The sequence below is a fragment of the Eucalyptus grandis genome, chromosome 2 (genome assembly GCF_016545825.1).
Source record: "Eucalyptus grandis isolate ANBG69807.140 chromosome 2, ASM1654582v1, whole genome shotgun sequence".
Lineage (NCBI taxonomy): Eukaryota > Viridiplantae > Streptophyta > Magnoliopsida > Myrtales > Myrtaceae > Eucalyptus > Eucalyptus grandis.
Genome location: NC_052613.1, coordinates 23,718,592 through 23,746,336, shown reverse-complemented (window position 1 = coordinate 23,746,336; position 27,745 = coordinate 23,718,592). Strand labels below are relative to the sequence as shown.

General features: G+C 37.6%; 2 protein-coding genes and 1 long non-coding RNA gene across 3 annotated transcripts; 2 read left to right on the top strand and 1 right to left on the bottom strand.

The window, feature by feature from the left end:
- Positions 1-790: 790 nt before the first annotated feature.
- Positions 791-2,689, bottom strand: LOC120290385. Its single transcript, XR_005548342.1, has 2 exons — positions 2,542-2,689; positions 791-993 (listed from the first exon to the last, which is right to left on the bottom strand). It is a non-coding gene; the product is annotated as an uncharacterized LOC120290385 (long non-coding RNA).
- Positions 2,690-10,838: 8,149 nt separating this feature from the next.
- LOC108956196 (TMV resistance protein N-like) lies at positions 10,839-12,362 on the top strand. The gene is made up of 2 exons (XM_018865223.2): positions 10,839-11,391; positions 11,717-12,362. The coding sequence occupies exons 1-2, from the start codon at positions 10,904-10,906 to the stop codon at positions 11,769-11,771; spliced, it is 543 nt and encodes a 180-aa protein (XP_018720768.2). The 5' UTR covers positions 10,839-10,903; the 3' UTR covers positions 11,772-12,362.
- Positions 12,363-20,314: 7,952 nt separating this feature from the next.
- Positions 20,315-23,386, top strand: LOC104434831 (disease resistance protein RPV1-like). Its single transcript, XM_039306881.1, has 3 exons — positions 20,315-21,280; positions 21,422-21,697; positions 21,800-23,386. The coding sequence occupies exons 1-3, from the start codon at positions 20,315-20,317 to the stop codon at positions 23,384-23,386; spliced, it is 2,829 nt and encodes a 942-aa protein (XP_039162815.1).
- Positions 23,387-27,745: the final 4,359 nt, after the last annotated feature.

Sequence of the window (27,745 nt, the reverse complement as noted above, 5' to 3'; positions counted from 1 at the left end):
CGAACGCGCCATTTTCTTTCTCAAACGAAGGAAAGAGAAAAGTTTCCGCAATAAATGCTCGACAGAGAGAGAGCGTGAGCGTGCGGGTCGGGGAGGAGAGGACGTCCTTTCTTTTGCCAGCCGAGTCGAGCCACCAGCCGAGACGAGAGTTGGAGGAGAGAGGAAGAAGCGCTGAGTCGAGGAGCGACGACCGACTTTATGGGTCCCACGAGGACACGTGTCGCGCTCCCACCGCCTTCTTGTTTGCCAAGCGGCTACATAAGACGTACCCAATATTTTCTCTCTCTCCATATCTAGAAATGGCCTCCACCGAGCGAGGTGGAGCTTGGCGCAGCATTAAGGCTAGAGAGAGAGAGAGAGAGAGAGAACAAAGTGAGAAAGGAGACTTGGAAGACACAGAGAATTAAGCTCCACGATTGGAGAGGCGACACGAATGGTACGGGGCCCTAGATGACAGGGATAGTGGTCGGAGGTGGTGTAAAATGCCTTACGGAGGGGGTGGTGGTGGGTGAAAGAAAGTAATATTGAGAGTGTGTTTGTTTCACGGAAAACATAACATTTTTGAAAAATATTTTCCAAAAAACCATTTTTCAGGAAAACGGTTAGTTTTCCTTTATTTAGTGATACGTGACTGAAAGTATTTTCTGGTGTTTGGATCGCATTTGAAAAATGATCTAACAATTGACAATAGTGTGCCTTTGACTTCTAAATTAATTTGTTGAGTTCATGTTACTTTATAAACGAATTTTTTTCGATCAATTTAGTAAATTTAGAATTTGAACCTGCAAAATGAAAAGGAAACTTGAATTTATACACGTATTTTTTTTCCTGAAAATGAACATGATTTCCGGTTACAAGAGTAAGTCAAAACGATCTCATTAATCGCTTTAATACATTTGGCTCTCTTCATATGGATGCGCTTCTCATGCGGCTCTTTGCAAGTTATCCTGAATTGCGCATGGACACCACGAAGGACCATACCCAGAATTTGTCCTGTAGATAAGGAAATTGATCAATTCTCCATGGACAAACATAGCTCATGAGTTTTTCTATTCTCCCACAGGATACTTTGATATCAGAGCTTGAAGCAGAGAGTTCAATAACGAGCTTAAGCTTATGGTAAGAGAAGCTCAACTCTAAAGAATTGAGAGTTGTGCATAGCCAAGCCATAACTTGCAACAGCAGTAAGAAGCACTGATATTGTCAAACACGAAGTTCAAAATGCACTAGATGATCTTTCTTGTGTCGCCCACAACTTGAAAGGACTTGGAACTTCAAATATTCCATACTCTTTGAAGACAACCTGTTTGAATGATAAAGATGTCCCATGCAGTACATGAGCTAAACATTTCATAGTTTAGTACTAATGTCTCTATCTTCCCATAACACATTAGGATAAATTGTGCCACAAAAAGCTACTTGGATAGCTACTACAACAAGTAATCAAATAACGTTGTGCCACAAAAAGCGACTTGGATAGCTACTACAAGTTACCAAAGGTCCAATATTCAGACAATATCAAGAACAAACATTCAAAGTCTGATGTTTAGCTACTTGAATAGCTACTACAAGTAACCAAAGAACAAGTCTAATGTTCAGAAAGTATCAAGAACAAACATTCAAAGTCATATGCTTGTCAATATCCACTTTCTCTTCTATTTAAGAAATCTTCGAGCCATAACTTCTTCAGCTTAACACTCTTGACAATGAATGCTTTCACAAAAACCTATTCGTTTGTAGCTGATTGCTGAAACTATTTGATTGATGAGTGAGTATGTACGTGTAACCCTGTAGAGTTGGACAACTTTCTCAACCAAAATGCTTGAACTCATTTGGAAAACCAAACATTCTCTCGTTCTTGTACCTAATAGACTTGCTAAAAGATCATATTGGAAAAAAGAGACAAATGTTTCTAATAGTAGTTGACAACAAAGAAAATAAAACTCATGCTTTCGAGCACTCTTATTCCATGGAAGGTTACAATAGAACCAACAGATGTCTAATAGACTCTAGAATAGCTCAACTTCGATAGCTAACTTATTTATTGATTATACGCTGCAAGTGTCAGCAGTCTCGTCTATGAATCCAACATAAGAACATGGAAGATAACCATCAATTGACGGGCAAATTATCAGAAACTTGAGGGATGATCAGATCAGTCATTCTCAATCTTGAAACATTGATAGATGCATTCAAGGAGAACAACAAGAGCAAGTATCGTCCAACACACAGGCCCATCCACTGCAGATGCAGTATTCTCATGCTCACGGGAAAAAAATGGCTTGCTCCTCCATTGAGGGTACAAATAACATAGCCGAACTAATATGCTTAGGCATTTCACCAAACACTTTACGTGCATTCGATTAAACGGCACAAGGAAACAACAAGATAGTGAGAACTGCATCCCAATCAATACGAGATCATCAAGACTAAATCGAAAGCTACTAATATAATCTCGGGCGTGACCGATGTTCATGCTAACAACAACAAAGCTCTCGGTTTATCTTCCATATGCGTAATGGAAGAATGTACTAAACTTACACACTCAATGAAAACCGAAAGCTCCAAGGCTCCAAGTTGTCGAAGGTTTGATGGAGCACACGGATTCGAAGCTCAAGCGCGCGAGAACATCGTGATCCGAAGAGCACTGGATGTGGCAAGGTGAGCAGCGGATTCTCGCGCCGATCGGCCGGGCGTAAGCTTCGGAATACGCAGAGGATTGAGAGAGAGGCTTTGAGGGGCGTTTTACTTCAATTGCTTGAAGAAGATGAAAGGAAACGTGAATAAACAACTGAAACGCAGAGAATCAACATCAACTCAACGATGGAAAGCATCGATCAAAAAAATTCTGAGATTATTCTCAAATCAGAGAGGAGAGAGAACCTAGAACCGTGTTGAGCGTCATTGAAGAAGAGCTGAAGAAGAAAGACGAGCGAAAGAAGCGAAGGGAGAGAGAGCGGCGTACAGAGAGGAAAAGTGAGAAGTCAGAGGGAAAAAATGAAAAGGGAAAGTGTTTTCACCTTTTGAGAGAGAGGAATTCGTTTTCCTAAAATAAAACATAACATTTGTGTTGACCAGAAAGTGCCACCCTCCTGAGTGTTCATTCGTTTGAAAGAAAACTGTTTTTAGAAATTATTTTTTGATTTTTTGACTTTTTTTGGTCAATTGAAAACTAGTCGATTTACGAAAAATATTTTTTACAGACTAAAAATGACAAATTTATGTTGTAGGAAAACGACTTTCATTTATGACATAAAGGAAATCATTTTGCCTAACTAACAAATAAATAAAAATTAATCGTTTTTCTGAAAAATATTTTTTATAGAAAATATTTTTTTTATCATGAAATTTTTAGCGAAATAATTTTCATAAAAATGTTTTTTCGATTTTGAAGTTGTGAGGGATGATGCAAAGTGAGTGACATTTTGAGAAATAGGGAGGCAAAGTGGTATCGAGGTCAACAATGAGGAGGACATTTTGGTTTTTTCCCAATTTTTTTTGGCTGTTAAATAAACTTATCACGCTGCAAATAGAAAAGGGGGGCTGAGAGGGGAAGTGAAAAAGAACGGGGGCCCGGAATTCAGTCGATTACGTTCACCGCAGCACGTATAAAAACGCCCTGAAAACTGAGGAAAATTACCAAACCACCTCAAGCACGTTGAAAACTCAATGGAATACCTCTTTGCTGGTTTTTTTTTTTTTTTTTTTCCTGTTTGCCTTTTGTTTCCATCTTCTTATTGCACTACACAACTTTTTAAGCGAGGGGACTCTTTGACACTCAAGTTGGATTGCAATTGTAAGAGGGAAAGTGACAAAGTTTTGGTTCGATGACGGAAAATTTTCACTTACTTGGCAAGAATGAATGAGAGGAAAATAACCAAAAAAAGTCATAATTTATTATACAAATGTCAATTCAATTTTAAACTTTTCGATTTAGTCAATTTGATCATAAACTTTTTGACGATTTGTCAATATAATCATTTCAGTAAAATTTGGTTGGCAATTACTAACATGAATGTTGATTGTTCTGTGGGGCTTTTCTATTTTTTAATTTTTTTTAATCTTTTGTAAATTCTTTTTTTTTGCCTGATTAAATATTGTTTTGCCGAAATTTCTCTCATGATGAAATATCTTTAATTAAAAGCCAGTTTTTATTAGAGGAAACGAGTCATGCACCAACTTCGGATAAGAAATATCTAGGCAGACGAGAAAATCAACAATTTTACTTTGAACCAAACCATACAAATACAAACTATGCCGAAATTTAATTGACAACAAGGCTTGAAAAGTAGATTTATTACAAGCGAACCAAATGTAAACAAACTCTGTTGGATTGACGACATAGCTTGAGTACACCAAGATAAACATACACACTAGAATTTAATCGATAACATAAATCTGAGAACTATAACTAATAAACATGTTGGAATTTAATCAACGGCATGAATACGAAAACTCTAAGAAATATGCTGGAATTTAATCAACAACGTAAGACTGGAAAATAAAAATATAGTGCAAAAAGGTGAAGATAATGAAAGATGTCCTCAATAGATGGACAATGGTATTTATAGTAGTCATACTATAACTGCCTTTGAGCGGTTTGCAGTGGTTATGTTCTCATTCTTTTACATTCGAAAGTTTCATACCCACAATGCCATGATCTAGTGTTTGTGTAGTTATTCCTTAGAAAATGCATATAAGTTGTTCCACGAACTCGATTGGTTCACTTTCTAGTAACTTTGAACCGCTAACTATATCTTGATGCTCTTTGTGTATTCAACCTTCTTTTAACACTTTGGTCACTCATCAATCCTTATTTTTCAACACTCTCGTTGATTATCTTTTAACCAAACGTCGTCGTAAGTTGATAACCCATTGGTGACAATTGCTTATGTGTGCTAACGCATTGATAATGATTCTAGTCGTTAATTGGTCACGTTTTCCTGATTTTTTTTTATTTTTTAAATGTTTTGATCATGTCTTTACCCATGTCGACTCCAGACCACTCTTGGTGTAAACGAATACTTATCGGGATCATGCATTGATTGTACTTGAATAAGTTGAAACTTGATTATATCTCTTGCGGGCTGAACATTGATAGACATTATTTTGGTACCAATTTGATTATATCTTGAACAGAGATAGATTGTATATGCATGTATATTGAGTGAGGTGAAGATTGTGTTCATTCCTTGCGATTTGATAGTGTATCTCAACTTTGAGTACTTGATTTAGTGGAATGGTCGAACATGTGTTGGATAAGGATTGATTGAACTTGATTTGGAGTGAAATTCATCGGATTTGAAGCCCTAGAGTACCAAGTGCTTGATAGAATTCTATTTACGATTTTGTTGATTCGGAGTCTGGGGGGGATAGGTTGCTGTAATTTGAGAATTTCACCTCGTTAAAGGAATGATTAGGGGAAAACCTTGAACTAGAGGACTTAAAAAGGTTTAATTAGATAGGTCCGTGGGCCTTATTTGCAGGTTCGTTGACAAGTTTTAGAAAATTCAAAATTATAGGCCCTTATGATCAAAATTGAGAAAAGTGGTAAACCGATGAATTAAACTTGACTTCATGGGCTTTAATTTGAAGGTAATTGGAGGGGGGCTTGCATTCACCTGTTTTTGGGTGGTCCGGTTCCAGAGTTAGACTGACCGATTGGGCTAATTTGATAATTTTGGGGATTTGTAGCCCGAATCTGAAAACGTGGTGAACTAATAAAATAAACTAGACTCTCCAAGCTTTCAAAGCATGGGTGGCCCCTTAAAATTGATTGTCAGTAGGTATGAAGCACAGACACGTTGTCTGTGCCTCCGTGTCGTGTCCGACACGTGTCGGAGCGTGTCGGACACGGTCGGACACGCGGTCAACTTTTATCGACACGCGTCAACACGCGTGTCCGGAAGACTGATGGAGGCGAGTGAGGGCGAGGGAGCAGAGGTCGCGAGCGCCGGCGAGACGGAGCAGAGGCCGCGAGCGCCGGCGAGATGAAGCCACGAACGGACCACCGCGACGGCGAGAGACGGCTAGAGAAAGAGCCGAACAGAGAGAAAGAAGAGAGAAGGCAAACTCCCGCCGGCGAGACGAAGCCACGAACGGACCACCGCGACGGCGAGAGACGGCGAGAGAGAGGTGAGGGCCGCCACTGTTGCGATGGATCAGCGACGAGAGGAAGAGGAGAGGAGGGAAGGGGGTCGTGCGGCGCGGCAAGGAGGATAGGAAAAGGAGGGCTCGGGGCTCGCTAGGGTTTTCATAAAGAAATCCAAAAAAATAATAAAAGAGGTCTGATGGCGTGAGGGGAGGGGGTGGGGGAAGTGACAGCTCACCTGTCACTGTCAAGTGGGGAGGGAAAAAGTAAAATAAACGTGGGGTGGAGGGAAAATGACAAACGAAAGAAGGGTGGATTTTGGGGATTGGTTTTTTAATCGGAAAATTAAATAAATAAAATTAAAAATAATTTCGAAAAATAAAAATATTAAAATTTGAATAATAATAAATTTTGGTTATTGTAGAAAATCATGGATTTATTTAAATAAATTGCTTCTAATTTCTTATTAATTTTTAGTTTCATCGATAACTTTTGTTAAAATTTAAAAATGTTTCGCATTAATTATGAATGTATCTTTCGAATTTCAAATGAATTGATTTGTTAATACTATTAGTATAAATTTATTATAGGCTCTTTTTTAAATTAATTATTTATTTATGAATTTGAATCAAATTAATTAAAAATAAAAATATTCATTTAATATGCAACGTGTCGGAATTCTCTATTTTTTTAGAAATGACGTGTCGTGTCGTGTCAGACACTTGTGTCGTGTCACGTGTCAATGCTACATAGATGACAGCTCACCGTGGTGTCGAACCAACACCTGATCTAGTCGAGTCACGTTGCAAGTTCTAGCTTAATGCATCCCAAAATTGCTTGAGCCCGACGCTAGATTTGGTCAATCGTCGTTGTGGCTTTGACCTTGCCACCTCTATTTTTGAGTCAGGCATTCGTGAGAGAGAGAGAGAGAGAGAGAGAGAAGCAAACAAAGGTGGGGGCTAACTTGTAGAGGGCGTTGGTGGTGTCGTCAGGAAAGCGGCGGCATTTGTCTAGGACAAGAATGTTTACGTTAATCAGAAGTGTGGCGGGAAGAGAGAGAGAGAAATGATGTGCAAGAGGAGAAATATTTCATGTGAGTCTCATCATGTGATAGTGACACATGGTTCATGTGAGTCTCATCATGTGATAGTGACACATGGCACAACTAGCGAATGAAAAGTGAGTATTTTCAATATTTAAGCCCCAATTAAGGTAAATGCTTATTGCAGAGGCAATGTAGACTAACTTATTACGCCACATCAATTGAATGATTGGCACACAAAATACATTTTCACTTTTTTTTTTTTTGGTTGGCGAGGGGGGGGGGTTGGGATGCAAACTAGGGGTGAGCATGGTTCGGGTTAGGCCAATCTACCCCTTAACCCTAGGACCAATCCGCATAGTATCGGTCCTCAATTTTTGGGACCGAGGATCAGACCAACCAATGGGTTTGGTTTGGTTCCAAAGTTAACCCGGGATCAATCGATAATTTTTTATTTCATTTTTTGTATTCCTTAAAAAAATGATTGAAGACCAGATAGACCCAATGGGTTCGGTATGGTTTCCAGGTCAACCTAGAACTAACCAATAATTTTTTATTTCATTTTTTGCACTCCTTGAAAGGGCAACCAAGGACTGTACCGATCCAATAAGTTCAATGATGAACGAGGTTAGCTAAGAAAAGCAATCGATGATAGTTAAGTGGGGTAAGCATCGAACATAATGAGCATCGAATGTTGAGCGAGGAGCAACAAGCTAAGTGAGCATCGAGTGGCGAGCGGCACGAATGATCCAAAGCGAGTGAGGTGATTGTTGAGTGGTGAGTGGAGAAGTTGTTTCTTTCGATTTTGGCAAATTGAAAACTAAGAGGACAAATAAGACAGAAGATAACGAATACTAGAAGAGGATACGATAAGAAGCTGTTTATGCATTTTTTGACATCGTGAGGACTCCTCACAAAAATATTTTCCTCATTTGTAAATTATGACTATTGAAACTGTAAATGACATTAAAAATCAAAGTTATTAAGGAACAATATAAAATTACTTGAACTCCTCACTAAAGAGCTATTTAATGTTGTTGACGCTATTTATTTTAAAATTTTCTCTATATAAAAAAATTATAAATAATATATTTATAGTTACGATTGGTCCGGGTTGAACCGATCCATAACTCTTAGGATCGAGGACCGACCCGCACAGTGTTGGCTCAGAAATTCTAGGACCAAAGACCAACCTAGTCTCCCTGGGAACCGAACCAGAACTGGCAGGGTTGGGCCGGTCTAGGGTTGACCCTGAATTGATGCTCACCCCTAATGCAAACAAAGGTTGGGGCTAACACGTAGAGGGCATTGGTGGTGTAGGTTAGGAAAGGGGCAGCGTTTGTCGAGGACAAGGATGGTGACGTTAATCGGAAGTGTGATGGGGAGAGCAATGAGAGATAAATAATGTGATAGAAGTGAAAGTATTTCATGTGACAGTTTTACCATATAGCAGTGATATGTAATGTGACAAGACAATGGAAAGTGAGTAATTTTAACATTTAAGCGTCAATTAAGATAACATGCATATTTGCATGGGCACACACTATTCGAATGACCGGCACACAAAATACCTTTTTGTAGTAGAGGGTAGTTTGATCTTTTTAGTTAAGAATTTTTGTCTAAAGATGAACGTGATGCAAATGTCAAAAATACATTGTCGTTATAGAGGGTTAGTTTGATCTTTCTAACTAAGGATTTTTGTCTAAAGATGGACAGGATGCAAATGTCAAATATTGAGAAGTATAATTGACATAGATATAAAGTTGCGGAGGATTTTTGTAACTTTCTCCAACACGATTAATATACAGAAAAAGCGAAAAACCATCTTCGTGTTGTATCCGACTTCACTTTATATCCTCTACTTATTAAGCTATGAATTTATGATTTTGTGCTGTCACTTTTGCAGCTTTTTTATTACGCTTCAGATTTTAAATTTGTTATCAAATGAATGGGACGAGGAAACTTCGAGGATAAAGTTTTAAGATATTATTAAGAAGAAGATGGACAAGAATCATTTGACTAATTCGGAGATTAGCATCAACTTGTCATTTTCTTCCAGCCATCAATGTTGAAAAGTAAATGGTTATCACGAGATGTAAATATATAATTATACTTCTTGTTTGTCATAATTGCAAGAAGTTTCCATGATCTTTCGAGTGTTGACTACATACTAGAAGAAACACGCGAAATGTCAGGAAACATTCAATCAACTCAGTGAGATTACAGCTACTACTAATAATATAATGATGGTATTGCTTACCTACGTCCATGTGTAACTTGTCTTCCTACCTAATTCTGTTTTTTAAATTGAAATAAGATTATAGTTATTGTGCTTTCATTATCATTAATTAATTTAATAAATAGCCAATTTCTATACCATTACCCACAAACGATTATTAAAAGACAATCATTGATTCTTAACCTTAGGGAGAATGTCACTATCCTAAAGTTCCATCCATGTTACCTAGCTTGAAGATACAACAAAGACCAAGACTTACACCGTAAGAAAAGATCGGGACAAATAATTAGTGACCACTGAGGTAGACTTATTAATTTTTCTTTTTATGGCCAAATAGGGCTTATTAGTTGTGGTCTACCTAGATCATAGGAAGCAAAAGTTTGACAAAGTTTAATTATGTTCACCCGTCAAGAAAAAAAATTACCATTTATGGTTCTTTAGAATTTCTTAACGAACAATGTTGTTGTCTCTAATTACTCTTTCAGCCATCTTTGTTCAAAAGTCAATGGTTGTCGAACAATAAAACAATTCCAAGATGCAAATATTTGATTTTTCTCTTTATTTGTCCTTTGGACACAATCTAATGGCTATTTTTCGATCCCTATGCCATTTTTTTTTCTGAAACCGTTTATGATGATGCATCGTATCAAACAAGAAAGCCCACTTGAAATGAATTAGCAGTACGTGTTTTCAATCTTAAGTAAATACAATACTATTGCCGCAAAAGACACAAAAAAAAAAAAAAAACAAAAACAAAAACAATTACATCAAGTATTCTAACAATGTACTAATAAATGGTCTCATCTTTCTTCTGGAGTGCGGTCCACCATCGTAGAATGGTAGCCCTCATTTCCACGAAGAGGTCCCCCGAAAACGAAAGTACCATGAAACTTTCGCGAAACAACTTTTCAAAAGTTGTGGAAAAAGCCATGTGAGATCAATATCAACATAAAGCGCGAAAGTAACAAAGAGACCGTGTGGGAAACTCCTGAAGTCTTTTGTCAGCGTCCACGACACTTCCTACTAGTGATATTGTTGACTAGGAGGAAAGAGCAAGGAGAAGACCCGAGGCTACTCTTTTCAATCTCTAATTCATTTTAAGTGCCACGTATTACTTCATAAAGTACAGTTATGATTCTAATACATATATAATAATATCAATTATAGTAATTCAATTGATTTCAAGTAAGATTAAGATTTTGATACATATATAGACGTTTTAATTTTAGAAAATACGTTAAGGCTATTCATGTATTATTTTTTTCACTATTGGTATTCTTTAAATTATTTTCATTTTAATATTTATTTGAGAAATTCGGTGTTCAAAGCGTTGCGAAACAGCCAAGATATTCATCAACCCGATAAAAGACAAAAATTTATCCAGTAAAAGAAATATAGTCGAAGTCCCGTGCCCTATTCTATGTCTCGGGAGGTTATTATATTAAGAACCCGCGCTTAGATCCAAGCACACCCAGAGCAAACTTTCCTGAGAGAGAGAAAGGATTTGATATCTGTGGAGTTTAAAGATCTGATGGAGGAAGGCACAAATTCACAGCCATCATTTGGACCTTCATATGAGGTTTTTCTAAGCTTTCGTGGAGCAGACACCCGTTATGGATTCACTGATTGTCTTTACCATGGCATGGTTGGGGCTGGAATCCTTGTCTTTAGGGATGATGAATCCCTCCATGTCGGTAAAAAGATTGGTGGTGAACTTTTACAAGCAATTGAGAACTCCAAAATCTACATTCCCATATTCTCTACAAATTATGCTGCAAGCAAGTGGTGCCTTCGGGAGCTTGCATATATGTTCAAGTGTGTGTCAAAATCAAATGGAAGCAAAGAGATTCTGCCGATTTTCTTGAACGTGGAACCTGTTGATGTCAAGCTCAAAACAGACTTATATAGAAAAGCTCTTGCAAAGCACAAGAAAAGGTTTTGCACTGAAGTGGAGTCATGGAAAAGGGCTCTAATGGAGGTGAATGAGATAAAGGGATGGAACCTGAAGAAAAATGAAGGGTAAATGTTTTAACTTTCCAACTGTTATCCGTAGATTTCTTTTTCCTCCGTTCAATTCAATTGCGGTATTGTTCATAAAAAGAAAGTTCATTCGTCCAGTCGGTTTTATATAGTTTAAATAGCTGTCCTCGCCCCTGCTGCTACTGCTATCAGCCACCACAACAGCGAAGGGAAAGTCTCGCGGGTGGTGGCAATAGTGGGACTCTATTAGTGCCATCACGGTGATAGCTATGGCGGATGGCACTATTGCGGTGGTAGCGCACCCTACCCATCCCGATTCTCTCTCTCCTCTACTCTGAGTCTCTGACACAGTGACCATAAACAGTAACAGATCGATCGGCTCCACCAAGCCGCTGTCCAGCCACAGCAGCAGCCCTTAGTCAGTCCCCACCACTTCTTCGTTGCCAGCCCGACACCAAGCAGCCAGAAGCCGCCGCTGATCCATCCGTCCCCTACCCCCCCCTCTCTCTCTCTCATTCACTGTGGCAAGCTGGATCCAGGTTCCGGACGTGCCCATCTGGCGTTGCTAGCCTTGGGCAACACCCGGTGGTCACAAGGCAATGACCCGCGTGATGTGAAGGATTGAGGCAAGGCTGAGATGGTGGGTCAACGCGGAGCGATGGGCGACGGCACTGGAACGCGATGGTGGAGGCGTGGGGAGGTGAGGGACGTGATGGTGACGGACGTTGGGGAGCAGAGAGAGATCGAGAAAGGATTGTTTCGGGGTCTAGAATTTTTTTTTCCGTAATTTTCTCTTGTGAGTAACTAAGGGAGTAACTTGGCGCTGAACGCGGCTAAGCTACCGGTGAATTCTGGACCATAAGTGTTCTTTTCCGGGTAATTTGTAGTCACCAAGTTCTTGGAAGTGCACCTTGACCATTGAGAAATAGATTCAACAATATATTCTATTGGAAGGCAGCGAACGATTGCCCAAAATTATTCAGAAACGAAGGTGAAAAAATTGAGTTTCAGATTGTATTTGTTCACAGAATAATTACTAGGATATGACAAAATAAGTTAGCAAGAAAAAAAAAAAGTGGAGAATGGTTATAGATGAAAAGAGAAATACAAAAATCAAAATATTACCTATTAACGTTAATTGTAAAAAAAAAAAAAAAAAAAATGGGGGAGGGAATTGTGGGCGATTGACCAAAACGAGCTCCGGCCATCGCGGTGATTAGCCTGATGGCGATAGTTGTGTTTGTCATGACGGTCACCTTAGCATAGCTATTAGTTTGATCCCCATCTATATATGTATACAAGTTACATCATAACCACATATTTAAGTAATATGTGATTATATTAACTTCTTTGCTCGTGGGTAAGTCCCTTCTTACTCATACTTAACTTGGCTCGGCTATTGAAACCATGTTAAAAAGTTTAGGCCAAAAGCTTAAGCAGGGCTATTAGGGACTGTTGGGATTTTGTTTTGAAAACAAGAACACATACATAGATAAAATTGAATCAAAGATAATTCGCGGTAGAAGCCAAAATACCCTAGCATGTATTTCCAAAACATTGTTGGTGCATTTTAATAAGAAACACGTAGAAATAAGAATAAGGGCTAATCACATTACCCTTATTCTATGCTCAAAGCAGCTTGCTTCTGACGTTCTTAAAAAATAAACCACAAATGTCTAATCTTCTCATAACATGCTTGAACTATACCCAAAGCAACTTGTTTATGATGTCCTTAAAAAATAGACCACAAATGTCTGACCTGCTCCTTCAGTTTCAGCCCCAAAAATTTAGATTAGACACATCATCAATTGCTCTCATGTGTGACTAATTTAATTGATCTCTATCACTACTCAATCATCTCATGATTTTCTTTCTCTCACCTCTTATAACCTATCTTAGATCACATTTATATAATTCAATTCTGCTCATTAACTCTAAAACCGTTTCAAAGCAGTAATTTAGCTGTAAAGTTTGAACTTGCTTCAGATCTGAATCTAGACGTTGGCTTTGAAACCGTTTTAGAGTAATAATTTGGGCATTAATTTTATAACCGTTATAGAGTTATTCAAGGTAATCATTTTGTAATCATTACAAAAATTTATTTTGGGCAATTAACTTTATAACCATTACAAAACTTTAAATCAACCGTTAAGTTGGAAACAATTTTTGAACATTAATTTGGTCGTTTGATTCTAAAATAGTTTTATATTATTAAATTGCCTATTGATTCTAAAACCATTTTAGATCATTAATGTGGCCATTGATTTTGAAACCGTTTCATCATTAATTTGGCAATTAAGTTTGAAACCATTTCAAATATTTAATTTGGCAATTGATTCTTAATTCACTTCAGATCATTAATGCAACCATTGATTATAAACTCTTTTTAGATCTTTAATATGGTTGTAAAGTCTGGAACTTTTAATATGGATGTAAAGTCTGAAATCATTTTAGATCCTTAATTTTTCCATTGGTTCTGAAACAATTTCAGAACTTCAATGTTTAGCTCGACTTAATCTTATTACAGTAATTGCAAACGCATTTTTGATATTGCATACGCATGTGCGTTCGTATATGAACAAATTATGACCATCAAGTATAGAGACGGTTTAACGATGCGTCATGCGCACTTGTGAACCATAGCCATCTAACATACAAGTTAGAATCATGCTTTAGGTTTAAGGATTTTACACAAGATCAAAGTCTAAACGATTAGTCATTGACCTTGCTTAAAGCTTCCATATTATTGATCGGTCTATGCATGTTATGTTCAGTGAACTTGTCTGATACAAGTATCGGTGTTCTAACTCAGGTATTACAATACCCTATGACTTGTAACTCATCATCCCCTGAAGTATCCAATACCTAATGGTAAAGCTTGAGAACATACATATCTCAACAAGATCATTAATATCCTTTCAATGATCCATTCACCAAAAGTTGTTTAAAGACTCAATCTAACTGTAAATTCATCACCCATATTCTTAACATCTCAAGAATAGGTTTAGTTGCAATTAATTTTATGGACTCATTCATATAAATAGGACAATGAATGAATATTACTTTGCCATTAAATAAAAATGCAACTTAAATCTTTAGCATGTAGCTATTACATGATTGCTTTAGGACAAAACCAACAATCTCCACTTGCACTAAAGCCAAATTATCTTGTGCCTCAAACCAATCTTCTTAAGGTGTCTTTCAAAAGAAGACTGAAACAACACTTTAGTGAAGGGACCTACTATGTTTCCGCTGAAGCTATTTTTTGTAAGGTGACATAATCTCTTCTAATGATCTCTTTAATGAGATAGAAGAACCTCTCAGTGTGCTTGGATTTCTGGTGAGACGATGGCTCATTAACCTGGGCTATTATTGCCCAATTGTTGTCACAAAACAATGTCATAGGCTATTTAATGGAAGGAACAAATCCAAATTTTGAAATGAACTTCTTCATCCAAGCCATTTCCTTCATTGTTACATACTTTGCCTCAGTGATGGAATTGGCAGTTATGGTCTATTTGAAACTTTTCCAACTAGCTACACCCTCATTGAGTGTAAAGGCAAACCTAGAAGTAGACTCATAGTTATTAGGATCTGATTGAAAATCAGAATCAATATATGCTTCAACTTTAAACTCCCATTCTCCACATATCAAGAATAGATCTTTAGTTCTTCTCGAGTACTTAAGGATAGTTTTAACTACTATCTAATGCTCTTCACTTGGACCATATTGATATATGCTAGTAATTCCTATAGAATGTGCAATATCAAGTCTTGTACTAGCATAGTATACATTATGCTACTAATAACGGATGCATAAGGCACTTTTGCCATCTGCTCTCTATCCTTGAGAAAATTTGGACACACATCCTTGGAAAGATGGATTCCAAGCCTAAAAGGCAATAATTCTTTTTTGGAATGTTGCATGTTGAAATGTGTCAACACTTTATCTATATACGTAGATTGTGAAAGGTCAATTATTCATCTCGATTTATCTCTATAGATCATGATATCTAGAATATAGGTTGCCTATCCTAAATCTTTCATGGAGAACTTGTGTGACAAGAATAGCTTGATCAATAATACCATAGGCATTTCCAGTCAATAGTATGTCATCTACAATCAAAATAAGAAATACAATTATGCTCCCACTAACCTTGTTATATAGAAAATGTTCATCTGGATTTTTGATGAATACAAATGATTTAATCACCTCATCAAAACGGATGTTCCAACTTCTAGAGGCTTATTTGAGTCTATATATGTCTTTCTTAAGCTTGCACATCTTATGATTATCAAAATCAAATTCAAAACCCCCGTGGTGGTTCCATATAAATGTCTTCTTCAAGGAACCCATTCAAGAAAGTTGTTTTGACATCTATTTAGAATATCTCATAATCTAGGTGCCCAGCTATATAGCCAACGTTATCCAAATAGATTTTAGTATGACTACTGATGAGAAGTCTCATCATAATCAAATGATATCCTTTTGCTACCAGACATGCATTATAAATTCTAACTTGAACTTGGTACGCCTCACCGAATCACATCTTATGGCTATGGGCAAACCTTGACTTGTACTGATCAAAAGCTATGAACCATGACTTCGTTCTAGTTATACAAGAAATTCAAGTACATGGACAAGTCATAGAATACATCATACATCCAAGAATCAATTGACTTACCCTCGGCTTGTTCGAGAGAGGATTTCCTAGAGTCAAAGACGTCCCGAATGTCACTAAAAGAAGGGAGAAACTATACTTACCTGGATGAACAACGAACTAGGACACAAGCTATAAAGGTTGGGGTGGTTTTGTTTAGAGGCCGAAAGAGAGAGGGAGGGTGTGAGGAGGAGGAGACGTGTAAAAGGAGGAGGGAGGAGGAAATGGGAGGCAATGTGGGGAAATGAAGAGGGCTCTTCCTATTTATAGCCCTTGATGCCATCATTACCAAGCCACACAATCCAATCATAAGTTTTTATGTGGCCCGCCTAAAATTCTTGGATGGCAAGTCTACTTGCCCCATGATTGCACCTAAAAAGTGAGTTGGCATGTCTAAAAAGTTTCGCTAGGCAATCTAATCCATAGGAGTAATTGATGACGGCCTGCTTTTCGCTCTCCCATTAGTCCACCTATACTCCACATTTAATGAACATTTAATGGAGTTTGACAATAATGGTACCATAGTTGCCAACTCGGCAATCTAGAATCTTCGATCATTAATGAGGGGCTCGTGTATCACTCTCTGATTAGTCCACGTGAGTGCTACTTCTTCTAGAATTCAAAGATATTTTTTACCTCCATCATGACATTTGAATTTTCGAAGGACACATCACCCCTTCATTTAATGAGGGGGTTTTATAATTTTCTTCACTCTGTCATTTTCTTCCTAAAGAAGGCAATCTAGAGGATTCTATTGTCCAAATTAGTTCCAGGGCTGGAGAAGGGATTATTAGGTACATCTCGAAAAATCGAATCACGTGCAATTGAGGTTTGGCCATCATGCCCCATGCTCGCTTGAACCGTTCCTTTAGATAGTTGATCGGCCTAAAGGGTCGGTTGTCCTTTGGTTGGTTCAAGACCAATCCTAAGGCTACCCATGGCCTAACACTAAGCCAAGACACTCATGGACCTTAGAATCAGTGACAGAATAGCCGGGTCTATCCTTGAGCTCATTCCGATCAGTAACCAATTTATCTGTATGCTTTGTGGCCGGTGCATTACTGATCCACGATCGAACATCAACAATTCGATATTCTTTACAGATCACTAAGAATTAAATAGGAAATGATGCATTTTTGGTTGGAAGATGATCACATTTGATCGAGTCGGATTGTTCGTGTATTAGTGCATAGTTAGGTAGAATCACCTACGACCGATCACTACGACCGGTTGGATTGACCCATGACCATCCACCGAATTAAAATCATCCCATGACCAATCCTCATGATCAAAAGATCATCTTATGAGCTGATGATCCTATCCTACTGGTATGGTCAGTAGAAAATTCACGGCCAACACCTTGACCATTTCATGACTAGTCGGTCAGTCGGACCATGACAGATCCTTGATTCCTTACTTATTGAACCGATCGGTCCCATGACTAATGGCCCAAGGTTGATCCATTCAAGACCTTATGGCCAATTCTCACAAGGATGGTATCGGGATGTTACAATCTCTATTGATTGAAACATTTTGGTTATAATAAAAATAGAAATAATATCCAAAAGTTTGTTTTAAAATACCCAATGAAGCAAGCTCATTCAAATCTTGCCTCTAGTTTGTCTATTTTTAGCTTTTTGACCTAAGTTGGACAACCCCAAATCTTAATATGATTAAGACTTAGTTTACGACCATGCTATGCATATCTCATAGGGTGTAATTAGTATGAACTTGATCGGAACCCCATTCAGTAGATATGTAATTATCTCAAAGGCATAGAATCCTAAAGGGATATAGGCAAATTGGTAAATCGATCATAAATCGCACCATATATAATAAAGTCTGATTTCTTCTTTTAGACACGTCATGGTGTTCTGGAGTTCTTGGAGATATCCATTACAATAAAATGCCATTGTCTCTAAGATGATTCATTCAATACTAAGGTACTTACCTCCTTGATTAGATCAAAGAGCCTTAATACTCTTCTCATTTGTTACTCAACTTCAACCTTGAATTCCTTGAAACTTTCAAAAGACTCAAATTTACACTTCATTAAGTTTAACCATACTGTGACTAATAATCGGTAAAGGTAATGAAATAAGAATAATCATCTTGATTAGATTCATTAAATGAACCACATACATCAATATATATCAGTCTTATAATATTAGCAGCTCGGGCAATTTATCCTACAAAGAGCGCCTTTGTCAATTTTCCTAAGAGACATGCCTCACAAGTTGAGTATGACTCAAAACCTGATGGATCAATTTATCCATCAAGCATCATTATAAATTGGTTATAGCGTGTAACATCCCTAGTCCATCATCGAGCTAACAGTAGGACTTGTACTAATACATTAGCACAACCATGATAACTAATTGTCCTGATCTATCTTTAGTTCCTACAAACCATGAGTGACATTTAGAAATATGTGATTGCTACCTAAACAATGTGAATATTTTATGAATGTAAAGAATCTATTAACTTTGGTGACCATGTAATTTAATTGTTCTACCTCTCTATGTCCCAATCAAAGAAAGGCTATGAAATTTTTTGTCAAGCCACCAATTCGGTCATATGCCCAAAACTAACATGTATTTCTATGAGATATGAAGCATTTATTATTGATTACAACCCCAGCTAAGAATTTCAGTACAATGTCACGATTAGTTCACATAGGACATCAATCTTCTATATTGTTTATATAACAAGAAGATAAATCCTATATTACACACATATGTGCTTTCGTATGTGGACAACATATGACCCTTAAGTATCATGCCATCCAACATACATAGCATCATGCCTCGGGTCTAAGAATTTTACACAAGACCAAAGCTTGAACGATTAGTCATTAACCCCATTTAAAGCTTCCAAGTTGCTAATTGTTTTATGCATGTAATGCTTAATGTCTACACAAGCACTTATATTCTAGCTTAGGTATCATAATATCCAATGACTTGTAATTCATCATCCGTAAGGTATCCAATACTCAGTGTTGAAGTTTGTGAACACATCGGTCTCGATAGGATCATTAATATCCTCTCAATGATCCATTGACCAAGATTTGTTTAAAGACTCAATCTAGCTATAAACCTGTCATATAGATATTCTTAACACCTTAAGAATAGGTTCAGCCGTAACTAATCTTATGGAGACTCATTCATATAAATGGGACGATTAATGAATATTTATTTGCCATTAAATCAATAATGCAACTTAAATCCCCAACACGTGACTATTGCATGTTTACTTTAGGGCATTCAACCAATACAGCCTACATGTAAAAAAACACACATTATAATCATGTATTTAAGCAGAAACCACATCGAGATGTAGATCTCAATTTTGATCTGGACCTGCATAAGTGACCATTGTCATGGTGCTTGCTTGTTAATGATGACTACAACTTGCAGTGGCAATCTGTTAACAAGATGAGCACCATTACGATGGCTGCCTTTCGAGGACATAGTGTTTTGTGATCTCATATGTTTTATAGGCAACGAATCACGCCCTTAAGATTGTATCCGAATGACAGAAACAAAACATTATCATGCTTAGAAATTTTAGCATGGTCCAACCCCAAGGACCTAAATATTTTCTATTTTCGCAATTTGACACCACTATTATTTTCACTTGATTGAATATCTCAAACTTAGAATTGATATGAGTACGAAATTAAGTATGAAGAAGCTTAGGTACCAAATTACACTAAGAAAAAAAATAGGTACTTGTAATGTCATTACTTGAAAAAGTATCATATCTTTTATATTTATATAATAAACAAACTCTATAGTTATCTCTATACATATTTACATTGCATATATTTTAACGTCAAATTGCGATGATGATTATAAACAAATATATATATTTTTTATAGTGAACATAGTGATCAGCAGAGTTTTTTTTTTTTTTTTTTTTTTTTGCGCGCTATGATCTAGTAAGTTTTTTCTTCCATTTTTGTTATGCTTAATCTTGGGCAAAATTAACCTTCCACAAAAGGCCACTTCCTTTTGAACGGGATGAACAAGTGATCCTGTTCTAGGGAATAATTTTAGGGTCAACAGTAGAACGTCACTATATAGTTCTATATTACAATATTAATGTTATCCCTAACATGTGCTATGTTATGCAGTGAAGGAGATCTAATACAATCTGTAATTCAAACTATTTTGGTTAAGCTGAATGTCAGATATAAAAATGTGACTGAATATTTAGTTGGAGTTGATAATCGGGTAGAAGCTATATTCAAAATGTTGGATTTGGAATATGATGATGTGAGATTTCTCGGAATCCACGGAATGGGCGGTGTAGGCAAAACAACACTTGCAAAAGTTGTCTTCAACCAACTATCTTCTAGCTTTCAAGGATGTAGTTTTCTTGGAGACATTCGGGAATCATCACGACGGAATGGTCTGGTACATTTGCAAAAGCAACTATTGTCAGAGTTTCTTGATTCTAGGTTTACCGACAATATTTGTGATACGGATGATGGTATCAACAAGATTAAGAGAATACTTTGCAATAAAAAAGTTCTTATTATTCTTGATGATGTGGATGAGAAAGAGCAACTCAAAAGTCTAGCTGATAAAGATAATTGGTTTGGTTCTGGTAGTAGGATTATCATAACTACTCGGAACAAAAGTCTCATAATGATTGAGGGAGAAGAAATAGGTGAAGGCCCCACAAAAAAGTCAGCAAACGTTTCAACTTATGAAGTACGGGAATTGGAATTTGATCATGCTCTTAAGCTTTTTAGTAGGCATGCTTTTAGAAGAGACTTTCCACTGGATCATTATGTCTCCCTTTCAGAAAAAGTTGTCTCCACTTTGGGAAAGCTTCCTTTAGGTCTTGAGGTTATAGGTTCATCCCTTAACGGTAAATCTGAAGCAATATGGGAAGACACATGGAAGAAGCTACAAAAAGCTCCTCCCATGGAAGTCCAAAGAGCATTGATGATAACTTATGAAAGGTTAGATGATGCACAAAAGCAAGTATTTTTGGATATAGCTTGTTTTTTTGTTAATGTGGAAAAAACATACCCTTTCTATATGTGGGATGATTGTGGATACTACCCACATGATGCCATTGAAGTCCTTCTTCTCATGTCCTTGGTAAAAGTCAAAGATGACAATACATTTTGGATGCATGACCAAGTGCGGGACCTTGGAAGGGAAATCGTCCGTCAAGAGAATATCAAAGATTTTTGTGAGCGTAGTAGAGTGTGGAATCATGAGGAAGCCTTGAGCATTTTGAAACAGAAAGAGGTATAATAAGGGAACAACAATTTACTTTCTTGTGAATTGTTGTAGACTATTCTTGCAAAATGAAAAGTTAATCGCTATTATTGCTTGCAATTGTTTGCTTTTGACCTTCACATGTGGACTTCTTGTTGTTTCCTTTGTCAGGGAAATAAGAAAATAGAAGCATTGTCACTAGGATATCGTGGAGACATTGTAATGCATGATGAAGTTGCTAATTTACGAAACCTGAGGTTCTTTGAAGGGAATGGGGTTTTCCTTGTTGGAGATTTCAATAATCTTCTCTCCAATTTAAGATGGCTTTCTTGGCAATATTGCTCTTCCAAGTTTGAGGCAACAAACTTTCATCCGACTAATTTAGTCGTTCTTGACCTTTCATACAGCGATATTACGGAGGAATGGATTGGCTGGAACCAAATCAAAGTATGATGCAAGTCCCTCTCCTTGTATATTTATATTGTCTCTTTCGTCATTCTTTTTTATATAGGTTGTTTCTTAATATCTATTTTATCAAATTGTTTGTAGGAGGCAAGTAAACTAAAAGTACTAGATCTTAGCAACTGTGCATACTTAAGGAGAACACCTGATTTATCTACGGTGGTGTCCCTGGAGAAATTGATTCTGAAAGGCTGTCGAAACTTAGTTGAAATTGATCCATCCATTGGTAAATTAAAGCTCCTAATTACTTTGAACTTGAATCAATGCCAGTCTCTTCAAGAGTTGCCTGAAGAAATAGGATGTCTACAAGCTTTGATGGAGATTGTCATGCCTCGTACGCTAGCTGAATTAAAACTTCCTGAGTCATTTGGTAATTTAAAGTCATTGTTGACCTTTGATGTATCATATATGCATATCAGTAAATTACCATACTCGATGGGAGGGCTATTGAAACTTAGGCGGTTAAATTTATGCCAGTGTACAAAGATAAAGGAATTACCAAAGTCGGTTGGGAAATTAGAATCATTAGTCGAATTGGATTTGTCATTGACAAGTATTGGTCACCTCCCTGATTCAATTGGCAATCTAAAGCAACTAAAAGTACTTAGAATTAGCAACATAAGTGGGATAACGAAATTACCAAATGCAATTGGACTAATGGAGAGGCTTGAAGAGTTGGACGCTAGAGGATGTTGCAACTTGACAGGCGAAATTCCTGAAGAAATTGGGAGATTGTCTTGTTTGAGGATTTTGGACCTATCAGACACATGTATATCTGCATTACCTACTACAGTGAGTTACCTCTCTAATCTCCAAATACTTAATCTAGAACCATGTCCCGAGCTTAAACAATTGCCAGAACTTCCCCCAAGCTTGATTTGTCTGAGATGGGCCACCGATACTGTCATTGATTCCTACAAAGACATGCCATATCAGCAGGAGAGTGTCTCTAGTCTTCCCACAAGCACCAGTACCCGATCTCAGCTGGAAACACAAACATTGTCCTCCAAAAACATGCAATTCCTCCCCCAGCTCCTGTCTAGTTTCAAAGAGTTAGAAGTTCAACCTTTGGTGACCACACAATCGCCAGATTTTTCCGATTTAAATAACTTGTTTCGTAGTTCGATTATATTTGACACTGAGTTGGGTGTTGTCCAAATGCAGCATTGCACGTTTAGAAAATTAGATGCATTGTTTCAATTGGAAATTGAAAGATTGAAATATTTAAAGATGCTTTGGTGCGAGTTCCTCCCAGAAGTACTTGATCTATCACACATGAGGAATCTGCAAGAGGTACATCTTCTTGGCTGCAAGTTGCTCATTGAGATTCGCGGCCTTGAAGAATTGAGATCCCTTTGCTTCCTATCGGTTGTGGATTGCAATTCCATGGAAACGATGTCAGACCTATCGAAATTGAGAAAGCTAAAGAAGCTCAGAGTGGGTGAATGTTCCAAGCTAAGAAGTGTGGAAGGTCTAAATCACTTGGAATCTTTGCGGAAGCTGTGGATTCACGATTGCAGGTCGTTGGAGGATTTGGCTGACATTTCAAATTTGGATTTAAAATGTTCCACTATTGAACGTTGTGAGCAGTTGCCCCACCTTGACAGTTTCTGCAGATGTCATAATGTCACGTATTCTAAGTTTGTTATATCCGAACACTCTTGGATATTTTGAGCCGGTTATGCGAAATCCCACGCAACGAAAGAGTCTGCCAAGTATTGTTCGGACAACCAGACGTAACTCTGTAAGGAAGTCGGAGTGGGACTTGATTGTTGGGCTTATTGTGGTCCTTTAGTTTTGTTTTGTTTCTGAAGAAAGCTTTTTCCAATGATATGTATTGGTAACAAATACACCTCATTGAGGTTGAAAGTTTATATGAAGAAAAGGGATATAAAGAGTAGCACGTCGAAATGCCTGGCACATGACCTCGACCAAGAATGACTTCGTCCTGCACTAATTCTTCCACGGAGCTCAAGCTCAGAAACGGTTGTAGATTGGTGCGACGTGGGCAATGGAGAAGGGAGTTAAGCACCATCTTAGAAGTGTTGAAGAATGGACGAGAGATATGAGGAGCAGTGGAAGGACGAGGAGCCAACAAAGAGAAACTAGTTGTCTTTTGCTGCGGATAAGGCTACAAAGATCGAGATTGAAGAAGAAAAAGAAGAAGGCATAGTCTGGTCAATGCCAAAACTTTGTCGACTTTTGATCAAGTTGTGCTTTTGGATTCTGTCAATGAAGGTTCTCAATTCCAATGTCTTTTAACTTTGGTTTTAGTGTGAAGTTTAAATGTTTAGCTTTCACTGTATATTGTAAATAGGAATTTCGTATACGTTTAGTGTTTTCATTTAAGCGTACATTTCATGCAATTCCGTTCAAGTTTGTAATTTACTTCCGTAGCATCTAACATTTCCTTGCACTTTAATTACCTTGAATTTTATTCCTTACAGTTCATCATCAAAACCAAGTTCAGCACTGATTTCGAGTCGAACAATTTCATTCTAAGTTAGAACCAGAGTGTTACATTTACATTTTTATCATCTGAAGTAAAGTTTCCCGTCATTGAGCATACAAACACTACGATGTATACGGATTAAATCATAACTACTTTGGACCACTACCGCTTTGGAGGCTCTAGGTTGGTTAGTTTGTCATCTTAGCCCCACCAAGATGCGTGCAGGTTCATTCACGATCACTTTTTTTTTTTTTTTATCGAATGGTGGAGGGGAATGAATGGGAAGAAAGAGAAGGGAAATGATGAGATAAAAAAGAAAGAAGTGAAAACTCCCATCATGTTTTTGGATGCATGTTGAGCGTCAATGATGTGCGGGGAAGTTTCCTGAATGGAGTTAACTAACTTTGTTTAATTAACATTTAAACAGAAACTAAGGGATATCTTGCAAAAAAAGAAGAAGACAAAAAAGGGGCAGCATCTTTATATTTTTCTTCACTTTTTGTAGGAAATAAAAATATGTGACTACATGAGGGAAGTATGTCTCCCCCAATAATAATCCTCCTCCCCTCCCCCGCACCCCCCAAACCAAATCAACCAACGCCCCACCCCCGGGGCGCTTCCTCCCTAATTTAGACGGCCAAACACGGGAAAAATTTTCCTAGGTTATTATTTTCTGCCCATTTCCTTTCTCTTCCCACGATCCAAACACAGATTCGACGCTCAATTGAAAATATTTGTTTGTTGAAGACTGATGACCTTGTAGACACGTAATTCTTCACGGAAGTTCGACTAGATTTTAATCAAAAGCTAATGGCGCGTTTGGTAACGTTTCTGTTCAAAAACTGTTCCAGGGAACAGAAATAGAAAAAAGTGTTTCTGTTCCGGGGAACAATTTTTGAACAAAAAGATGCGTTTGGTAAACTTGTTTCGAGAATAAAAAATGAATAGAAACACGTTTGGTAAATTTATGTTCTTTTTTGTTTTTTTATTTTTATTTTTATTTTTTCCTTTCTTTTTATTTTTCTTCTTTCGGCCGGCAGCCTCGCCCAGCCACGGCGAGGCTTGCCGTCGTTGGGCGAGGCCGAGCCTCGCCAGGCCGGCGACGCTCCGGCGAGGTCGCCGACCCTCGACGGCGTCGCCGGCCCTCGACGGCTGGTCGCCGGCCATGGTCGAGGTCGGCGACCGGCCAAAGAGAAAAGAAGAAGAAAAGAGAAGAGAGAGAAGAAGAAAGGAGAAACAAAAAATCATTTCTTCAAAATTGTTTTTCCAGGAACAAAAAAACAAAAAAGAACAGAAACGCAACCAAACGCATTTTTTCTTCTTTTTTTTTGTTCCCGGGAACAAAAAAACAAAAAATCTGTTCTTAAACAGATTTGAGAAATGAAAACATGCAGGGCCTAAAAGTTTGATACCTTCACTAGGAAGATCATCAAGGAATTCAAATTTGAATCCATCAACATATTCAGTTGAAATTACATTCACTCAAAAATTTATGTTAATAGTTATGAATAAACTAAAAAATATTAATTATTTCATACCATATTAATTGTTCGATGTGGGACTTTTCTTCTAACATAATTCATATGTGCATTTCAATCACCGTTGTAAAAGTTTTCCAAGCATACTTGATTTGCCCAAAGCAGACGACTGGATTATTGGATATATTATCACAAGGGGGTGCATTATTTGGATGTCCACTTGTTGGATTTGCCCCATATTGTTCCTGAAGGAAATGAGCTGCAGCTTCTAGTGGAAGTTTGCTTGAAGATAGAAAATTTGATTATTTGATTTTATATGATTTTGTTAGGCGCTTCAAGATATCGTTGTTTCCCCTTGAAGATGATCTTCACCTCTTTTCTGTTAATGCGACGCATGTTGTTTTGAGGATGGTATATGGTTGTAATTAATGGATGATTTTGTATTTATTTTCGTTGGAAGTGCAAAGAAGAAGCTCAATACCTTCACCAAAGGAGAGGGAACCCAAATTTGAGCTCAAAACATCTAATTGGATTCACATTGTCAAAATAGTGACTACTTCACATTGTACCAATTCTCTAATGTGGGACTTCCTAACACAATCACATGTAGATCTCAATAATCTCCCGCTCAATTGTAAGCTCAATTGAGGTATGTTCCTTCTTAATTCAAGTATCCTTCTGCATTAACTTATCTCCTTAAACCATAGTCACTTTCTTCAAACTAAACCTCCTCCTAAATTCAGATATCCTTCCATATCAACTTATCTCCTTCATCCACGGTTTCTTTCTCCAAACCGAACCATAAAAGCTAATATTGGGATCGCATTGCTATACCAAAATGCCAACTTGCCTAGAAATTACATTGGTCACTAGATTCCTGTGCACCAAATATTGAAATAGATTGAGGGCTCACCAATCTACCATTGGCTTTGCTTAACCATAATGGCCACCTGCTTGGAAACGCTTGGTCATCATATTCCTTCCTGAAGATATTCAACAAATATTTGAACAGATTGAAGGCCCACCAATCTACCATAGACTCAAATACCATTTCTTAAGAGTGCACGATAAAAGTCTGATACCTTCACTCGGGGAAATCACTAAGAGAAAGCCTGAATCTATGCGTGTCAGACTATCCAGTTGAGTCGTTTTAATTCAAAAGCTTTAAGTCTATGAGTAATAAGCCAACTAAGATATATTGACTACTCCACACTAAGTCTATGAGTAATAAGCCTGAATCTATGTGTATCTTAACAATTTTCTTTTTGATTTTGTTCTTGCATTTGCTTTCGACCTTGCAATTTTTTGCCTAGTAAAAGTAAACAATCTTCTTTATTCTCTTCATGTGCTTTAATCTTTGCTTTTGTTTATTGCTTTACAAAACCTGTCATTCGTCATTATTTGCCTCATTTCAAAGTCTTAAATTTTGGGGTACTAAGACGATGGATGTGAATAGATTTGTTCCTTTTTGTTCTCTTTGATTTTGGGCTGCTAATGTATCCTCTCAATCAATGGATGAAAGATGGAACTGTGGCACCCCTCGACACGGCCCCTGATCCGCTAGGGTCGTTACAGCCTACTCACCTATCACTTGTCCTAATAACATTCCACTCTGATACCGTTTCAATTGCAACGAGTCCATACAACCTGGGGGTTTGAATCATCTCAATCAATCCCAGTGCAGTTCATATACGATGCAATACACAAACTATATATATATGCATTTTGTGGCCAAATCACTTTTATTTACATACTAAGATGGATTTCACAAGTCGGTACAACAAAAGAGCCAAGACTTTAAGTAAGCTCGGCTAAACCCAAAAAGAACCCGACTATACATCAAACGTGAACATCTATCCATCAGCTAGTGTCGGCCATCCCAAAAAGTGTCAACCTCCACCAGTCACACGCTCCTATCACACCCATCTTGGTGCATCGATCAGCGGCGGCGGCAGCATCCCCATCATCCTCCCATCTCTACGAACATGGACAAACAAAAACTCTTGTACAACGGGACCATCAGGTAAGCCCAAATCGTACATGACCAAAACATGGACGCGGATAAACACCAAACCATGAACACCGACGCAGGGGTGCTCCGAG